General features: G+C 33.0%; 1 protein-coding gene across 3 annotated transcripts in view; it reads left to right on the plus strand.

Moving 5' to 3' along the window:
- The window catches only part of LOC117014619 (pancreatic alpha-amylase), a 30,120-nt gene extending 29,020 nt beyond the window's left edge, over positions 1 to 1,100 (plus strand). For all 3 annotated transcript variants that reach the window (XM_033092698.1, XM_033092697.1, XM_033092699.1), the window contains exon 11: positions 875 to 1,100. In XM_033092698.1, coding sequence (XP_032948589.1) covers positions 875 to 1,076 — 202 coding nt within the window. In that variant the 3' untranslated portion in view covers positions 1,077 to 1,100. The remainder of the gene's footprint in view (positions 1 to 874) is intronic.
- Positions 1,101 to 19,727: the final 18,627 nt, after the last annotated feature.

The raw sequence follows: 19,727 nt of genomic DNA on the forward strand, positions 1-19,727 counted from the left end.
TGTGACAAATAATATAGATTTTTTTAAAGCATATGTTTAAAGAATATCTTATGGTCAATAATTCACCTCAGGAGGTTTTTTGAGTTTTAGTTTTAGTTTTAATTCTGAGACGTCTTATTACTGGCCTTTCATTTGTGATACTTGGATCATCTGTCTCTGTATATTGATTCTCGCATATATAGAACTATGGTTTAGAAGACCTCTTTGCAAGCCATTGTTTTGGTACAAGGGCAACTTCCATTCATGCTTATCTCATTCTAGCCTAAATTATATTTAATGACAAAAGTGTAAATCAAATATGTCTTTTGTTGCCAAAAGAATCCATGCCTAGTCTTTTAATTTCTGTCTTTTGTGGATCGGAGAACCAAAATAGATATCTGAAACATCTTCATATTTAAAACTATATATTTCTTCACAGAAATGCTGGATTATTTTTATTTCTAGCCCAAATGCATTTTAGCCTCTTGATAAAAGGGTTCTTTTTAAAAAAGAAATAATCAAATTTAAATTTTTTAAAGTAATCCCTATTTTCTTAAGTTAGATGAGGAAGAATTTAAAATATTTATGTTTACCAAAGAAGTACTTTTACCTAACAGTGGCAATTCAACTCAGTTCTTCACTGATACACCTCAACCTTAATTTTTTTGGTAGTATTGACTGTTGACTAGGAAATCGCTGTATTCTATAAGATTACTTCTGGTCTTGAGAAAACTATTTGTATCCACTGGAGAGGACTTTGTGTTTGTATTTTCTTCTCCCTGAGACCTTGACTGCTTAGAGTTCTACAGCACAAAGTGAAGCCATTTGTTTGTAGTCTGTATTCTTGTTTTTAATTGTCTTGATTTCAAGTTAAATCTTAATTTTTATTTTACAGGCCATTATCTTTAACTTTGCAAACTGGTCTTCCTGCTGGCACATACTGTGATGTTATTTCTGGAGATAAAATTGGTGACAATTGTACAGGAATTAAAATCTATGTTTCTGGTGACGGCAAAGCTCATTTCTCTGTTAGTAACTCTGCTGAAGATCCATTTATTGCAATTCATGCTGAATCGAAACTGTACAATTTGAATTAAATACATATATACCCAGAGAAATAACCAAGTGTATTTCTTTTTCATATATATATAAATTCTTATAATTAATTAATTTTTGTTAAGAGCTGTAATAAGTAATCAACTTGAAAACTCAGAAAAGCATGAAAATCACATATATACAAGTATAAAATAATTACAATCAACATTTTGTTATATTTTGGTAAACTCACATTAACCTATTTGTCAAAGAAATTTCTAAGAACTCAGATAGGCATCCTGACAAATATGTTTGTTGCCATTAATATCAGTTGCCCAGCTATGGATCTCTAATGTACATCTTCATAGGCAGTATCTCTCATAGAGAGTTTCTAACAATTAGGGATAGCTGATTTAATGATGATCCTTTAGAAAGTTACATTTGGGAGGTTTTAACAATGTGACATCCCCTTTGCAGTTAACAAGTTAAGAAATAAAATATACTCAACTTGTCTAATCTGTAATTCTTATGGAGCTCACAGGAATCCTTTGATACTCTCTATATTCTTTTCTCTTTTTCTTTCTCTTTCTTTAACTTGCTGTTGTTGTATGGCTTTTTGTTCCACCTCTTAGCCTCCAATATGGATAGGTGCTTATTTAGGGCTTTTACGATATCAGATGCTCCAGGTTTTCTTTCTGATTCTCTAGCTATTCATTCTCCTTCATCTTGACATTAAATGTCAAGGAATTTTGTTAAGACTCTCATCTAGGTCTTTTTATAACTCTGTTATTTTTCTTATGAAAAGCATATAAGAAAATAAAAGCCATAACTCAGACATTCTCTTTCTCTCCTTACAAATCTATTTCTTGCCCCTATCATTGTCTTCTTTCCTCCTGTCATAATAAAGAAAGTGCACCTCATTCTGTCAAAGGTCATTCCCCCAACTTTTGTTAATAATACCATGCCATTCCATTTTTATTTTTTTGAGAGCTTTATTTCTTAGATTATTTTCTCTCTTCTGATTTAACAATCTCCCTTTCTGCTAGGTTTGTCCCCTCAGATTACATTATTTTCATCTTCCAAATAAAAAATTCAGGACTCCCAGATTTTTTTCTAGGTACAGCCCATTTCTTTGCTCCTCTTTCTAGTAATTTTTATGTTTTCATCATAGTTATAATATTTGGATGGTTTTTAACAATATGAAAGCCCTTTTAATGCCCACATCCTTAATACCCATTATTTTCATCTTTTTACTGTCATCATTACTTCCTTGAATCTACTCTTGTCAACATCATCAAAGACATGTTATTAATCCAATGTACTTCTCTATCCTCATCTTACATTGCTTTACAATAGCATTCAATATGGTGAGCCACTCTCTCCTCTCTTCCTTTGGCTTCTGTGATTCTACTCCTGGTTTTCTTTCTCTCTCACTGTTGTTTTTCAGATATTTTTATTGTCTCATCTTCTATTTGATCAAAGGACTCATTTGTATCTAATTCGCTTCTCTGTTGTTTCTCCTGTAAGTGACTGCAATCACTTCTATAGATTTAAAACACTTTTGCATAGAGACCTGTCTCTGCAATGCAGACCCTTTCTTGAACTTTAACCCCACATTTCCAATAAATGTTTGATATATCTACTTCAGTGTTTCATAGACATCATATACTTAACATATCCAAAATGTTTCAGTTTTTTTCTCCAGCAAGGCTTCTGCTACTCCCCACTGCTCTGTCTCACCACTTACTTAGAAACATGAGGCATTTCCTGGATTTTCCCCCCTTTTTCTCAACAATGTTTCCTATTCTCATATAAACCTTATTAATTGTATCTTCAAAATATCTCTTGATTCCTTGAACTTTTTTGTATCTTCTGTCACCTCTTCACCCAGGTCACCATTATCTCTTCCCTGACATTCAAAAGCAACTGATTTCCTATTTGTACTGGTTTACTTCCTCAGATTATTGAATCTTTAGTTTCAGACAGTGTCTGGCACATATTATGTAAGAGCTCAATGATTATTTGTAAAATAAATTAGAGTAATGAAAGGAAGGAAATAAAGAAAATGTATTATTTTTTGATTGTTAGTAAAGATATGGCCTTGGAATAGAGACATTCCTCTCATTCTCTCTAATTTTTCCCAAATTTAACTAATTCCTGGTTAACCCTGATTTTTCAGATCATAAATGTCACGAAATCTCAATAGAAGCGCAAAAGCATTTGACAGTATTAACAATTTTTCATAATAAAAGCTCTCAACAAATTAGCTATAGAAGGAATGTATCTCAACATAATAAAGGTTAGTATGCCAAGCCCACAGGTAATATTACACTCAATGGTGTAAAGCTAAAATCTTTTCCTCTAAGATTAGGAACAAGACAAAGATGCCCACTCTCACCACTTCTAGTCAACATAGTATTGGAAGTCCGGGCCAGAGCAATTAGGCAAGAGAAAGAAATAAAAGGCATCCAAATCAGAAAGGAAAAAGTAATATTGTTTCTGCTTCTAGATAACATGATCTTATATATGGAAACTCATAAAGACTCTACCAAAAAAGTATTAGAGCTAATAATCAAATTCAGAAAGTTGCAAGATACAAATCAACATGCAAAAATCAGTTGTGTTTCTATACACTAAAAATGAACTATCAAAATGAGACATTAAGAAAGCAATCTCATTTACTATACTATAAATAAAATATTTAAGAATAAATGTAACTGAAGAGTTAAAAGATTTATACACTGAAACTACAAGAAACTAATGAGAGACATTGAAGAAAACACAAATAAATGGAAAGATACCCTGTGTTCTTGGATTACAAAAATTAATATTGTTAAAAATGTCCATACTACCCAACTGACCTACAGATTCAATGCAATCTTTATCAAATATCCAATGCATTTTTCACAGAAATAGAAAAAAATCCTAAAGTTCATGTGGAACCACATAAGATCCCAAATAGCAAAAGCAATCCTGAGAAAGACAAAGAAAGCCGGAGACATCAGACTTCTTTATTTCAAACTATAGTACAAAGCTATAGTAATCAAAACAGTATGGTACTAGCGTAAAAACAGGCACATAGAAAAATGGAACAGAATAGAGAGAAGTAACCCCACACATACGGTCAACTGATCTTTCACAAGAGTTCCAAGAACATATAATAGGGAAAGTCTCTTCAATAAATGGAGCTGGGAAAACTGGATATGCATATGAAAAGAATGAAACTGGATTCCTATCTTACAGCACTCACAAAAATTAATTTGAAATGGATTAAAGGCTTAAATGTAAAACTTGTAACCATAAAAGCTTCTAGAAGTAAACTGGGAAAAAGCTTCATGATATTGGTCTTGGCAATGATTTCATGGATATGGCACAAAAAACAGGCAAAAAAAAGCAAAAATAAACAAGTCGGACTAATCGACTAAAAAGCTTCTGCAGAGCAAAAGAAACAGTCCATAAAATAAGAAAGTAATCTGATGAATGGGCAAAACTATTTGGAAACCATATATCTGATAAGGAGTTAATATCCAAAATATATCAAGGGACTCTTAAGACTCAATACCAACAACCAAATAACCCATTTGAAAACTGGTCAAAGGACATGAATAGGTATTTTTCCTAAAAGGACATACAAACGGCCCATACACATAAAAAGGTGCTCAACATCACTAATGATCAGGGAAATGCAAATCAAAACCATAATGAGGTAGAACTTCACTCCTGTTTGAATATTTATGATTAAAAATATAAGAGATAAATGTTGGTGAGGATGTGAAGAAAGGGAATCATGTACACTTTTGATGAGATTGTAATTAGGTGCAGTCACTATGGAAAGCAGTATGGAAGTTCCTCAAACATTAAGAATAGAATTATCATATAACCCAGCAATCCCACTCCTGGGTATATATTTGAGGGAAATATAATCAGTATCTTGAATTGATATCTACACTCTAATGTTCATTGAAATACTATAATAGTCAAGATATGGTATCCTAAATGTCTGTCAAAGGATGAGTGGATAAAGAAAATGTGATGTGATATATATATAATGGAATATTATTTAGCCATAAAAAGGAGGGAAATTCTGCCATTTGTGAGAACGTGTTTGAATCTGGAAGGCATTATGTTAAGTGAAATAAGTTATTATAGATGAAGACGAATATTGTGGTATCACTTGTATGCGGAATCTGTATAAAATAAAAGTTGAACTCGTAGAAACAGAGTAGAAATAGTTGTTGTCAGGGCCCAGGAGTAGGGAAATGGAGAGATGTAGGACAAAGGGTACAAATGTTCAATTATGAAAGGAGTAAGTTCTGAAGATCTAATATGCAGTAAGGTGACTATCATTAATGATGCGGAATTGTACCTTGAAATTTGCTGAGAGTAGATCTTAATTAAGTTCTCACAAAAAATGTTTATTATGTGAAGCAACGGATGTGTGAATTAACTTGATCTTGATAATAATTTAACTTGATCTTGGGATTTGCCATTTATAATGTGCTCTTACGTTTTTGGCCCAAGTTTTCAGGGAAAAAATATCTTTCATTTTGATTTTTTAATTCAAATTTTTATTTGTTTATATTCAGGTGCTTATTTTTTGTAGTATAAAGGAATTTCAGCATTTATTTTTAAACATATTATGGTACAAGAAATGTTATGTAACAAATAATTACAAAACACAAGAATAGATAGAAGGTACAAGAAATTTTATGTCCCGGTAACAAATGTAGGATATTTATTCATCATAGAAGGCCAAGAATGCTTCATCATTGCAAGTTTGTCATAAGTTCAATAAAACCAATTATGGTATTCCAGGGTATTGTTTCGCATACAGATATTGTTACTGATTTCCAGAGTTATATTTTTAACTCATAAGCATAAATAAAAGAATTAACAAAACATTTATATAGATACAGAATTAGTACTACCCATGCATAATGAGCATCCTTATTTTTCCCTCACAAATTTGGGCAAAAAAAGTGCACATTATACATGGCAAAATATGGTATATTTATGACATTGTACACTTTAAATATATGCAATTTTATTTGTCAGTTATTCCTCAATAAAGCTGGGGGGAAGAAACATGGGGAAATCAAGTACTTTGGCAAAATGCCATTATGTTTTCAGGATTTTTAAGCCATAAAAAGCAGTCAATTTTTCAGTAAGCAATGTCCTTAGTATGTCAACCAAGTACATATTCTTAAAACAGGGAAAATGATGCCACACTGATCTGGATATAATAAATTTGAAATCCATTTTTATTATGTTCTTAGTGCTTTGCAATACTTTTTTCATATGTAAAAACATGTTAAGAATTTCTTCCTTTAGATGTTTTATTTTATCTATAAAAGCAATTCTGCCTGTAACTACTGAGTTATTTCTTTTCTGATGGAAGGAAAAATAACTATTTGTGTTGAAAAATCATTATTATTCATGATTAGACTTTCACTTGTAAATCAAAACTGAACCCAATAAACATAATCAGACTTACCTGATCACGGAATGACTGGGACATTTTTTCAGTGTTTTTCCAGAGTAATCTCAATATTATGTTTTTAGTATCATCACAATTATCATTCAGCTTCAAAATAAAGTACACCTAGATACTGGACCAATATATGATAAAAGCTTCCAAAAAGACACTTATGGCTAATAAACCAAACCTCTAAAGAGATCACTTTCTGTGGTATAAAGAGATAAATGATACAGTTTTTGCAAACGATAGAAAAATTTCTAATTATTTAAACCAAAGTGTTTTTTTTTCTTTTAACTTTTATTTATTTAAGTGTGTTTTTCCAGGACCCACCAGCTCCAAATCAAATAGTTGTTTCAATCTAATTGTGGAGGGCTCAGCTGAACCAGCAACCTTGTTAAGAGCACTATGTTCTAACCAACTGAGCTAACCGGCCGCCTGGAAACCAAAGTGTTTTAAACATTTGCATTTTGTTCTTATGGATATATCAAAGCAAATTCCTTCTTCCAATTTGAAAGTGACTGGAAAATTTTTCAGGGTCTGAAATTATTTTGTTCACATATGACTCTTTGTCCCCATCAAATAACTTTATTCACGCAAGCGTCCCTTCATTTACAAAGCCTCAGTCATGCATAGACATTAGGGGGATCTACAGTGTTCAAGGAACTTAAATATAGTGTATCATACCAACCTAAGTAAACCAAGTGCAAAAATATATTCAGATAAAGTCATTCACACGTAGATCCTAGATTACCAGCTTCTGTGCAAAAAAAGGAAAATAGATTAACTAGTATTTGAAATGAACTTTGTGTCGGGTTAAAACCTCTCTTACACCTAAGATGGCCCTATGTTACTGTTAAATAATCACAACGTACTCCCTTGCTCTTATAAAAAGATGCCCCCCGGTACAAAAGATGTCTTTAAAATGTCTCTGAATAAACTCCCTTCCTCCTGTGGCTTCTCATGGAAAAAGATGTGGGTGGCCTCCCTTCTGTTCTCCCCTGCAATCTCAGGGCTAGTTTAACTAAGTGAGTCTCAATTTTCCTTCTGTTCTGTAAAAAAAAAAAAAAAAAAAAAAAGGAAAAGCTAGATATAAAGGGGAAAAAAGAAAAAATCTAGATATATTATCAGATGAAACTTACCATTGCAGAAAATCACAAGGTTTTAGAAGAAATCATTTAAGAACTCTAATAGAAACAATACTTACAAAAAAAAAGGGGAAAGTGATACATTAAATGACCTTTGGAGGTCTTTTACAAGAAATTGAACAGATGAGCAAATACACAGTCTGTTTGCTCTTTTTGTCCTTGAATATACACTCTGGGGGAAAAAAGAAGTGTGGCTCTGAGCCACTTACCTAATCTGTTCTGAGGTAGAAATAGGTGTGTTGAAAGGATTTAGGTACAAAGAACACCACGTACACTAGAATAAAAGGCCATATTTATTATTTTCCTGCAATTGCAAATCTGCCAAATGCAACTCACTGTTTTTTCCTTGATACTTCTAAAGATGTTTTCCAGTCAAGAAATGATTATATTTTCATAATAAATTCAATCAATGGACATTTTTGAAATACCACTCTGAACCTCAGGGTCCTCATTTGTAAATTGAAAATAATATCTACATTTTCAGTTTTGTGTATTAAATGAAAAATTGTATATACCACACTAACCACTATTTCTGGTAAAATGCATACTTCTTCATCTCAATAAAGATGTGTCTCTTATTCTTATGCTGAGGGCTGGCAATCTGACACATTCCTAAAATCTAACTCAAAGAAGAAAAATCACAATGCATTGGAATTGGAGCAGAAAGTAACATTCTACTCTAATTTGAAGTCCTGCCAGTTTCAACTTGTGTGCCATTATCTGAAAGTTAATGGAAAATCCCTCTTGAATTTAGTGTTTCTAATTCATTCCTACCTAGGTCATAGGAGCTGTAGGAATACCTGTATCAGAAATTTTAGCCTCAGCTTTGTATATTATAATCTTATGTGTGCTATAGGGGGCCACAAGTAAAGACAGAATAAGTAAATCTGTATGCTGTGATAAAAATGCACAGCAGTCAATCCAACATATTCATTTATTAAGTGCACAACACACTTTTCAGTACTTTGAAACATGTTACCTATGTTTAAATACAAAGTACAGTTGGGAAAGCCAAATATACTATATGAAAATAGAGGAAAATAATTAAAAGTTGTGCATAATAAAGTATGGATAGTAGATTGTTCAATTTCAAAGGAGGAAGATAATGCACGTGCTGAAAATTCTTTGTGGAAAAGGAAGGTCTTGATGTGGATAAGAAGGATTTGTAAGGAAGAAGAAAAAGGGAGGCTATTCCAGTAGAAGAAAAGGTATGATGACAAAGGCACAGAGGAATGAGAGACGGTGTGGAGGTGAGTAGATCAGTTGATTAGCAAGGCTGGAGAGGAGGAATTATGGGATACTAGTGGAAAATATGTTGGGAAAGTCGAATGAAACTAACAACAGAAAAATACATTTTCTGTCAAGACTTTTCTATTAGGTTTGATGTATTGATACCAGCAATGGCATTTCTGAATATAAAGGATATCACTACTTATGTAAGATAATCACGTTATCACTGGAAAATTCTAGGAACTATCATTCCTTACTTGATATTAATACAGAATTAGTTTAAGTTTTAGTGTACATTATCTTTATGGTTTGCTTTTCTCTTCTCACCAGCCCCCAGCTTTACATTTTGAATGAAATGAATTCTATTGCAGTCCATTACCACATAGGTCTGCCTGTCTTTGAATTTGTTCAGATTTACATGAATCTGTATCTGTCAGCCCTCGCTCCAGGCTTCTATTGTCATGTTGAAATAATTGATTTTGAATGACAACCTGATGTCTGCTCACTGTTTTTATATAATTGGGGATGGAAATACTACAACTATCCCTTGATTTAACTGTCAGTCAAGTGACACCTCAAGAATACTATAGAATTAAACAAAGCCCTTCAATCTTCTAGAAACTGATGGTTTTAATAATACTGTTGACTTGTAGAAGAAAGTACAGATATACAACACTTTTTTATATCAGAATGAGTCAATGTACTTTTAATTAAAATACAGAATTATATCTATCAAAGTTCCCTTCAATGAGAATAAACTTTTAGATTTTTCATTTGAGAGAAAAATCATTGTTTGGTACAAAGTATTTTCTGCCTTTTACTCTAAAGTGCCAAACCAATGAAGAAATTTGTATCCATTTTACAAAAACAGCTTTAAAAAGGAAGGAAGAAAAGGACTGATATCTCAGTAGAAATTTATCTGAGAATGAGAATGTTTGGTTAAAGTACAATTTCATAGAGGTTTAATGTTAGAGGTACTGTATGAAAACATTTTTAATGTATAAGCAAAGAGACTTCCCAACATATATAATACACTTTTCTGGATCCTGCGTAAAACTAATGGAAAAAAACAAACAAAAGAATAAGGAAGACAGACACCAAAACATCACCTTTATTAAAAAGTAGACATAGGAGAACACAGTTTGTATCAATGGGCAAGTAGCATTCCTGATAGTGAACCTAAGAATTAGACATTCCCACTGAACAGCCTAAATCCAGGCAGGGTTCCCCTAGAGAGGGGCAGAACTTCTTTAGAAGAAAAAAATAAAAACATATCTTTGTCAACATGTATATCATGACCAAGAGAAAGAAGAAGGAGCTGGGCTGCATGTTTCCAATGTTTCCTTCCAAACTCATCAAAAAGATGTTACCCACTTCCTCTAGTAAGTGAAGTATCAGAGTGAAGCCAGAGTAATCTGTAAATGTAGCTATTCCTTAGGAAAAGGAACACTGAATAGGGAAAAATGATCATGCTTTTTGGTATTTTAGAAGGGTAATGAGTATTCTGTGTTAAAATTGATAATTTTAAAAGAGAAATGAAAGAGAAGAAAATATATGAAAACGTAAAAAAACTTCTGAATTATAGTTTCTATATTTTTTTCACTACTCTTTGCTAGTGATATTTTAATGGAAAGTCAGCGATCTCTCTATTAGGTAATTTGCTTTGCAATTCCTATCCATGCCCAGTGATCGTCTTTGCTCTTCTCTTTTTTGGAACCCTCCTACCCTTATGCAACTATTTGCTCATTGAGAACCTACAACAATGACATCCGACAATTTTACAGTTTTACCCTCCAAACTACTTCCATTAAAATTGTTTTCTTTTTGGTAACTACTCTAAAAAAGCAATGTGTTTGTAAGCTCACAGAACTCAATGGTAAAAATCGGAAAGTTTTTCCTCTAAGATTAGGGAGAAGACAAGGATACCCACTTTTACTACTTTCATTCAATGTGAAAGAAATTAGGGAAGAAAAATAAATAAAAAAACATCTAAATTGAAAAGGAAGAAGTATAATGTCACTATTTGCAGATGACGTGATACCATATAGAGAAAATCCTAATGGCTACACCAAAAAAATGTTAGAACTAAGGAATTCAGTAAAGTTGCAGGATACAAAATCAATATACAAAAATCTGTTGCACTCCTGTGCACTAATAAACAAATTAGGCAATAGAAATTAGGCAAACAATCCCACTTACAGTTGCACCAAAAAGTATAAAATACCTAGGGATATATTTAACCAAGAAGGTGAAAGATCTATATAGTGATGAAAGAAATTAAAGAAGACACAAATAAATGAAAAGATATTCCATACTCATGGATTGGAGGAATTAATATTGTTAAAATACCCATACTACCCAAAGTGACCTACAGATAGAATGCAATCCCAATTAAAATTATAATGGCATTTTTCATAGAAATAGAACAAGCAATTCTAAAATTTGTATGGAACCACAAAAGACCCCAAGCAGCCAAGTAATCTTGAGAAATAAGAACAAAGCTGAAGGCATCACATGCCCTGATTTCAAACATATCACAAAGCTATAGTAATAAAAAACAACAACAACAACAAAAAACCATGGTACTGGTATAAAAAGAGACACATACACCATTGGACAGAATAGAGAGCCAAGAAATAAACCCATGCCTCTATGGTCAGTTAATATATGACAAAGGAGCCAAGAATAAATAATGAAAAAAGAACATTCTCTTCAATAAGTACTATTGGGAAAACTGGATAATCACATGCAAAGAATGAAACCGGACCACTATCTTACATCATACACAAAAATTAACTCAAGATGAGTTGAAGACTTAAATGTAACACCTGAGACCATAAAACTACTGGAAGAAAATATAGGCAGTAAGTTCCTGGACATCAGTCTTAGTGATGATTTTTCGGATTTGACACGAAAGCAAAGACAACAAAAACAAAAACAAGTGGGACTACATTAAACTAAAATGTTTCTGAACAGCAAAAGAAACTACCAGCAAAATGAAAAGGCAACCGACTAAATGGGAGAAAATATTTGCAAATGCAATATCTGATAAAGGGTTAATATAAAAAATATATGAAGAACTCATACAACTCAATAGTATACAAACAAACACCAATCCAATGAAAAATGGGAAGAGGATCTGAATGGATACTTTTCTACAAAAAAGACATACAGATGGCTAACAAGTACAGGAAAAGATGTTCAACAACACTAATCATGAGGGAAATGCAAATCAAAACCATGATGAGATATCACCTCACACCTGTTAAAATGGTTGTTACCAAAAAGATAAGAAATAACAAGTATTGGCGAGGGAGTGGAGAAAACGGAACACGTGTGCACTGTTGATGGGAATGTAAATTGGTGCTGACACTATGGAAAAGAGCATGGAGTTTCCTCAAAAACTTAAAAATAGAACTACTGTATAATCCAGCAATTCCACTTCTTGGTATTCATCCAAAAAAAGGAAAATATTAACTTGAAAACATATATGCACCCCCATGTTCAAAACATTATTTACAATAACCAAGATATGCAAAAAACCTAAGTATCCACTGACAAATTAATGAAGAAAATTTGATATGTAAATACAATGGAATATTATTCAGCCATATAAAAGAAGAAAATTTTACTATTTGCAAGAACATGGATAGACTTTGAGGATATTATGCTGAGTGAAATAAGTTAGACAGAGAAAGACAAAAAACAAACAAACAACCAAGCTTACAGTTAACAGAAAACATATTGGTGGTTCCCAGAGGTAGGAGATGGGTGAGCAAAAGGGGTGAAGGAAGTCAAAAGGTACAAAGTTCCAGTTATAAAATAAATAAGTCACGGGGATGTAATATACAGCATGGTGACTGTAGTTAGTAATACTGTCTTGCATATTTGAACATTGCAGAAAATGTAAATCTTAAAACTCTCATCACAAGAAAAATAATTTTGTAACTATGTATGGTGACAGATGTTAACTAGGTTTAATGTGGTGATAATTTTGCAATATATACAAATACCAAATCACTATACTGTACACCTATAACTACTATAATATTGTATGTTAATTATACTTCAGTAAGAAAGAATAAGAATGTACAGTTATTCTGGAAAAAAATATTAAAAATAATTGCCTACAAAAATAAAATACTTTGTTTAAATAAAAAAAGACATGTTTGTCATTCAAAGAAGATACTAACTTTATTATAGTAACTGTAAAAGAATGTTTACTGGGGAATGTTACAAATGCATATAATGCTACAGAAATATCATTATTCCACAGGGAGTTATGCTATGGATGGCACATCCGGATTTGGTGATCACAAAAAATGATCCAGTAAACGGGCACTTCCATTCCCACAATGGGATATAAATACACGGAGGGAACAGTGAATGAGGGGCTTTAGAAAAGATGGCTCCGGAATCTAGCCTCTGGCATTAGCTGTTCTCCCATTGAGCTCACTCAGACCTGTGGAGTCAGCTTCCTGGTAAGCTACCAAAAGAGAAGAGAAAACAGGTCTTTAAAGACTGCTCATTGCCTCAAAGATTTAATAGACGTTCATGGCTTAATATAAGTTCTATTAACTGAATCACTTTTTAATAATTATTTTAAAAATTTGAAAGTAATGTCTTAACTCAGAGATGTAACTGTAGTGGTAGTAATTATTGACATTGAAATGGAGAAGCTGTATGTAGGCTCTGGGTAGTCTTCCAACCACTAGGTATTAGTCATTGCCTACTATGTCATTTTCCACTTAAGGTTAACGATGCTCTGAACGTCAAATCTGTCTTAATCATTTCTACCACACATCAGCTGATAATTTACATGAAAATGTTTTCATTTTATACTTAATAGTAGCATATATATTCCAGAGGTGTAGACACTTAGGAGTGCAAATGATAAAATATTTCATTTCCTTTCTCAAGAAAGAGTACTTTTCCCAAGGAACTAAAATATTTTAAGCTGACAATTTTTGATTCGGGGCATACTTTGGTAAAGGCATGGTTAAAGGGGTGATTCAAAAAATACTTATTTTTAATAATATAATGTAGGCTGTGGGGAAAAGGAGTATTTCCCCTGTGATGTATCATTTAGCATATTTATGTTTTATTTATATTTGGATTTAAATAGGATATATATGAACACATTACTTTTAGAAGTAAGGAGAAATTTTGTAATTTTCTAGGTAAGATGACTGCATAGTCAAATATGTTGCAGACTTTTTTTTGACATAGCAGAAGAATCACCTATTCTTCTCCTCCCCCCTGCATCCCCTTCTCAGCGTCTTTAAAAATGGAAACTTTATGTCACAACTTAATGTATAAAAATCAAGTAATGAGGCTTCTCTGTTTGAAGCCGCAGTGGGATGGAGTAGTGGGCTGGATTGCCTGCACTCACTTCCCTCCCTGTTCAGGACAGCTTGAAAATATCTACAGGAGCATAATATGTTGCTTTAAAACTTAAATACAGAAAGAAGTCTTTAAAATGCTATATTTCAAATTTCAGTATCTTGCATGGGAAATGTTTTTGAGAGGTTTAAAAGTTAAATTATTTTAAAGAGTACTATGAAATACTCTGTTATATGTCTAAAGTTTCTTACTATTTTTAACAGTACCAATTTTATACAATATGTTATGTTGAAAAGGAGTGGAATGTAACACAAAAGTCGTGTAAAAAGTTTAATATTATTTTTTTGCTGAAATAATTCTGTATAATCAATAACCTCAAAATCGTACGCATTTAAAACACAAATATTTATTTTTGTTGCTCCCAAGTGTGCAGGTTATTTGGGGCAGATCTGCTTCCTGCAGCAGTTTACCTCGTCTTGACTCCAGGCTATAAATTGAAGTCATGCCCGATCCATTTTCGTCATTTAGTGGCTACTGAAGGTATATCCTTTCATGGTGCCAGGCAGAAGTACAAGGGACCAAGTTTAATCATAAAATAATATTTAAAGCCTTTGATTGCCTATTTGTTTAAACATTCCATTGGTCAAAGCAAGACACATGGACAAGCCCAATATCAATTGAGTGGAAAAATATACTCTGTATACTCTAATATGATGCAAAGTCCTATAGCAAATAAATAAATAAATAAATACATATGTAAATAAATAAATACATAAATAAAAATGGATATATATATTTCTTCAACATTGACAAACTAAAGAATTTGGGGGGGTGGCCGGTTAGCTCAGTTGGTTGAAGCAAGATGCTCAGAACACCAGTATTGCTGGTTCCATCTCCACGTGGGCCAGTATGAGCTGCGCCCTCCACAACTAGATTGAAACAACTACTTGACTTGGAGCTGATGGGCCCTGGAAAAACACACTTAAAATAAATTTTAAAAGTTAAAAAAAAAGAAGGAATTAAAAAAAAGAATTTGGAATAATAATCCAAACCAAAAATATCAAAGGCAAGTAGTAATAGCAAAAATGGAACTCAACTTTTATCATAAACACTTCTGGACAAATATGGTATCCTAAATCAGCAATGTATTAGACAACACACTTACATGCACGTGAACACTTCCCACTACCATAATACTAAGATTGTTAGTTTCTTTTTATAATTAATTATTATACTTAGCAATAACTTTTGGTGATAATGTCTTCTAGGCCCATATGAAATAGAAGTTTTCGATATATGGATGTGATGAATATTTATTGTTTATTCCTGCCAAGAATCTTTTCCTCTTTTATTGGTAACAGTACATCACTTTCCTGGTAAGAAACCACTCAAAGACCATGTTTCACCCATGCTGTCCAGGCACAGTTGACCTCATTTCTCACCTCCAGAGCTAGGCATGTGGTCCATGCTGGAACATTCAGGACATTCCATCCCCCTGACACACAACGTTTGGTTCAGGGACAGGCTTATAAAACAAGCTAGACCTCTTAAGAGTCAGCCTTTAGGTCTTTGGCTTGAACTGTTGGGAAAGAGGTGCTGGAACTATTGGGAAAGCAGTGTTTGTCTTTTTCTCTGAGTTTGCTAATCTGATAGGGAGTAAACTTGACACTATATTTGAACAGCTTTGCCACTGTTTGGGAAAAACTTTTCTGAGAATGATGCCAAGACATTGGAAGGCAGAGCCAAGAGATGGAGAGAGTGAATGTCGTGAGGTTTTTTTGATCTCCTGATTTTAGTCTGAAGCCATCTGTATCCCTTACTTCTCTGTTATAAAACTCACAAATTTTCATTGCGCTTGAGCCACTTTGATTGTGTTTGAAATCCAAAGCATTAATCCTAAAACTTATTACTTCTTTTTGTTCTGCAGCCTTTTGCAAAATCCTCTTTCTCTGGACTCACTTTATTGACACACATATGTCCTCTCATGTTTCAAGGGTCATCTACTTTTATGTGATCTTAATTTTTGACCATATCCTGGACTCATAAATAATATATTTGCTATTTTTCCTGAAAGTGCAGACTTCTAAATAAAATGGGTTCCTTAATCAACGTCTTTGTTTCCTCAGTTAGGCATTCGCCCTCCCAGATCTCAGTGAAAATGTGTCCCAAGTTTCATGTGATCCATTGTATGTCTCAGACTCTGACTATATCTATTATTGTGGCATTGACAGATTGCCTTCAAAGTCTTCCAAATTCTCTATCTGGAAGACTTGATGTCATATGTCATGCAGGAGGGTATTCTTCAGAATCATGTGGCACCTGACAGTTTCCTCCTCTATGTTATGGCTTCCTTGATGCTTGTTAAGCTACCATGTTAAATCACCTTTTCAATGATATAGACCATCAGCCCCTTCAGTTGATTCTAATTCTCCTTGTAAAAAGTCCATGCTGTGTTGAAGCCACACTTCCATGTCAAAGCCACTGATAGAGGGTATGTATTTACTGATGGATGGGGCTCTCGATGTGCCAAAGACTTGTGTTAGGAAGAATCTTTCTCCTCCAACAAAGACCTGCTGCGTAAGTCTCAAATTAATGTTGCCTTTTAATTCAAACATATCACTAAGAGTTTCAGTTTATATGTATAGTTTCCTTGTCCAGGTCTTAACAATCAATCTACGGGAACTTGTCAAAAAAACTATCTGAGAGATAGAGGCAATATTATAGTACTCAGAATTACTCCTTTCCCTTACCCTTTTAATTAAGTTTTGCCTTTTTATCGTTATGAGTTCTTTCCTCAAGTTTTCATGATTTTTTTGGAAAAGAGAGAGATCTTGCTCCTTGCAGTTCTTTTTCATTGTTTGAATTCTATCATTAGTACAGCTTTTGATTGTGGTAAGAATCCTACTGCCAAAAAATAATACATGTTTGATTGGGTATAGTGGGCTCATGGACTCTTATAGGCATTAAACTTACAGGCTAAATTCTTAGATACAACTTCATTATCTCATCTTACTTTCAAGACAGCAAATAAATATATAACTGTAGATTAACATCATAGAAACTTAACATTAAAATAGAATGTAACATACCCCCTAGTCAAGAAGAAACACTTCAGAATTCTCAATGGATCCATGATTCACCATTAGAAATTAGAGAGCTATTAGAATTATTTCAATCATCAGACCTAGCCTTTGCTTCCTTTTTTGACTATCTGGGATTGTCACTTTGGACTCACTTTAGCACCAAAACTTTCTCCGAGATCCCTACCCTACTTACATATAAATAATTCTAATGGTAAGTGTCGTAGTTTTGCTTAGTCACCCTAATGTATTTATTAGGTTAGCAATATCATTATTATAATATTTAAATGCATCAATAATTGTATTTTGAAATATATCTTTACTTGGTACTACGATCATTATTGACATTTAATAAATTATCTGAATTCAAAGTCTTTCACAATGACACTGATTTCTACAGTAAAATCTAATGTTTCCAAAATTTTGTGCCTATGAGATCCCACGTAAAAGGAAACTAAGTCAGGAAAGATGATACTATAAAACACTGTCAGTGAGGTTCTTGCTCAGATGCTCTATGGTGCAAGAGTGGACTGAATGAGTTGAACTATAAAAATATTACATTTGGTCAGATTTAAGCCCTGTGATCATGTTCTAATGGAATAGAGTCCACAGGATGACCTTCTCTACATTTAGCGTCTTGTTGTAGCTGATATTCTGTGGTTGTATGATTATTAACATCTATTAACCTCAGAATAAAATGTCATATTGAAACTGAAGAGGGATGTTGGGACTCTGCTAAACAAGATTGCCGTTTTCAGATGCAATGAGATGTAAAATGGAACCTCTGTTTCGTAGTTGTACGTTTTATAAGGACTGGGTGTTACTTTAGGAATTCTGTACACAATTCTATCTTAGGCTCTTGTATTCTATCAATGTCAATCTTCTCTGTAATTTAATTTGACTGGGATGTTTCTTTTTTCTTTTTCTCTTTGACAAGTGTTATATTGCTGAAGATTTTCTATGCCCCTTCTAATGGATACTACAGGCATACCTCATTTAATTTCACTTTGTGTTTTTTGTGCTTCATAGATATTGTGTTTCCACACATTGAAGGCAAGACCCTCCACAAGCAAAAAAGATGATGATTTTCTTTATTGCAATACTTGCTTTATTGTGGTGATCTGGACTCAAACCTGCAATATCTCCATAGTACGCCTGTAGTTTTTCTTTTAACTTGTTGAGAAGAATAAGAGATAAATTAGAGATTTATCTTAGAGATAAATTATGTGGTGCATACAGAAAAAGCACTGATATTTTAATTGACATGTACGAAGTGATTAGGAGAACAATAATAGAAGGATATTGTTTAAATATGTGTGTCATATTATTGACGACAGTTAAATGCATGCACACTTGAAGAATGGTTACCACCAGCAAGGTAAAATGCTAGGTATGAGAGGTAAAAAGAAAATCAACCATGTGGCCTTTGGTCTGGAGGACCTATCATTTAGTGGAAACTGGCCAGTAGTTCTTTATAGCCTCCGATAATTTTGCATCTAATTTTCCTGTAATTCCAAAATATGTAAAAAGGCTAATCCAAAATATATAAAAAAGAAGAACCATATAATAGAATACAATATTTTTCACTGCATCCTTGGGATAAATTAAATTTCTTATGGCTATAAATAAAATTTGACACTATAGATATGGATTTAAAATAGTAGAAAGCAATTCTAGTTATTTTTTGCCTTTATCCTTATATTTGCCTGAGTCAATTATATACTTGCAGAATCCAAAATAATCACTGCAAAATTTAATCATTTGCTTTTCAAAAGCTTCTTGCATATTTTCAAAGTTTGTAGAGTCCTTGTTAATTCTAAAATTTAAAAATTCATTTTTTAACAAAAATTGAACACACGAGTTTAAAGCTAGTCTTTTTTTGTAAACTTTTCCAAATCACAGAAATTTTAGTTATAGAAACAGAGAGTCTTTAAAAAAATGTTTTATTTTCTTAAGTTTGGAGATGACGGAATAGTTATTTCCACTCCACTCCCCTCCCTACTCAAAGGAGAAAATAACAGCGACGAAAACTGTAGGAAAAAAAAATCCCCTTCATCTCTAATAAAACTGAGATTTCCAGACCAAATAATAAGGACCACATAGAAATACCAATAAAGTGGAATTTGGACTAATCTATAGAGGAAATAGTACCAACAGGTTTTGTGCATTGTAAAAACCTCTTGAAATATGGTGGTCTCTGACCACAAAGATGGAATCAAAGATTTCTTTCTTTGGATAGTGAACCGCAGGGATGTGGTGGGCCTTGGAACTATACACAAATCTTATTACATGATGTGAGAATAGAAAAGCCGCAAGAAACCCCATCTTTTTTCAGAAGAAGTTAATAAGAGTTGCAAGTAGTCGCAAGAAATATGTTTGATGATGAGCTTGACAATTGTACAAAGTTCATTCAGGGCTGTAAAGAAGTAATTACAT

This window comes from Rhinolophus ferrumequinum, chromosome 22 (assembly GCF_004115265.2).
Source record: "Rhinolophus ferrumequinum isolate MPI-CBG mRhiFer1 chromosome 22, mRhiFer1_v1.p, whole genome shotgun sequence".
NCBI classification, from domain to species: domain Eukaryota; kingdom Metazoa; phylum Chordata; class Mammalia; order Chiroptera; family Rhinolophidae; genus Rhinolophus; species Rhinolophus ferrumequinum.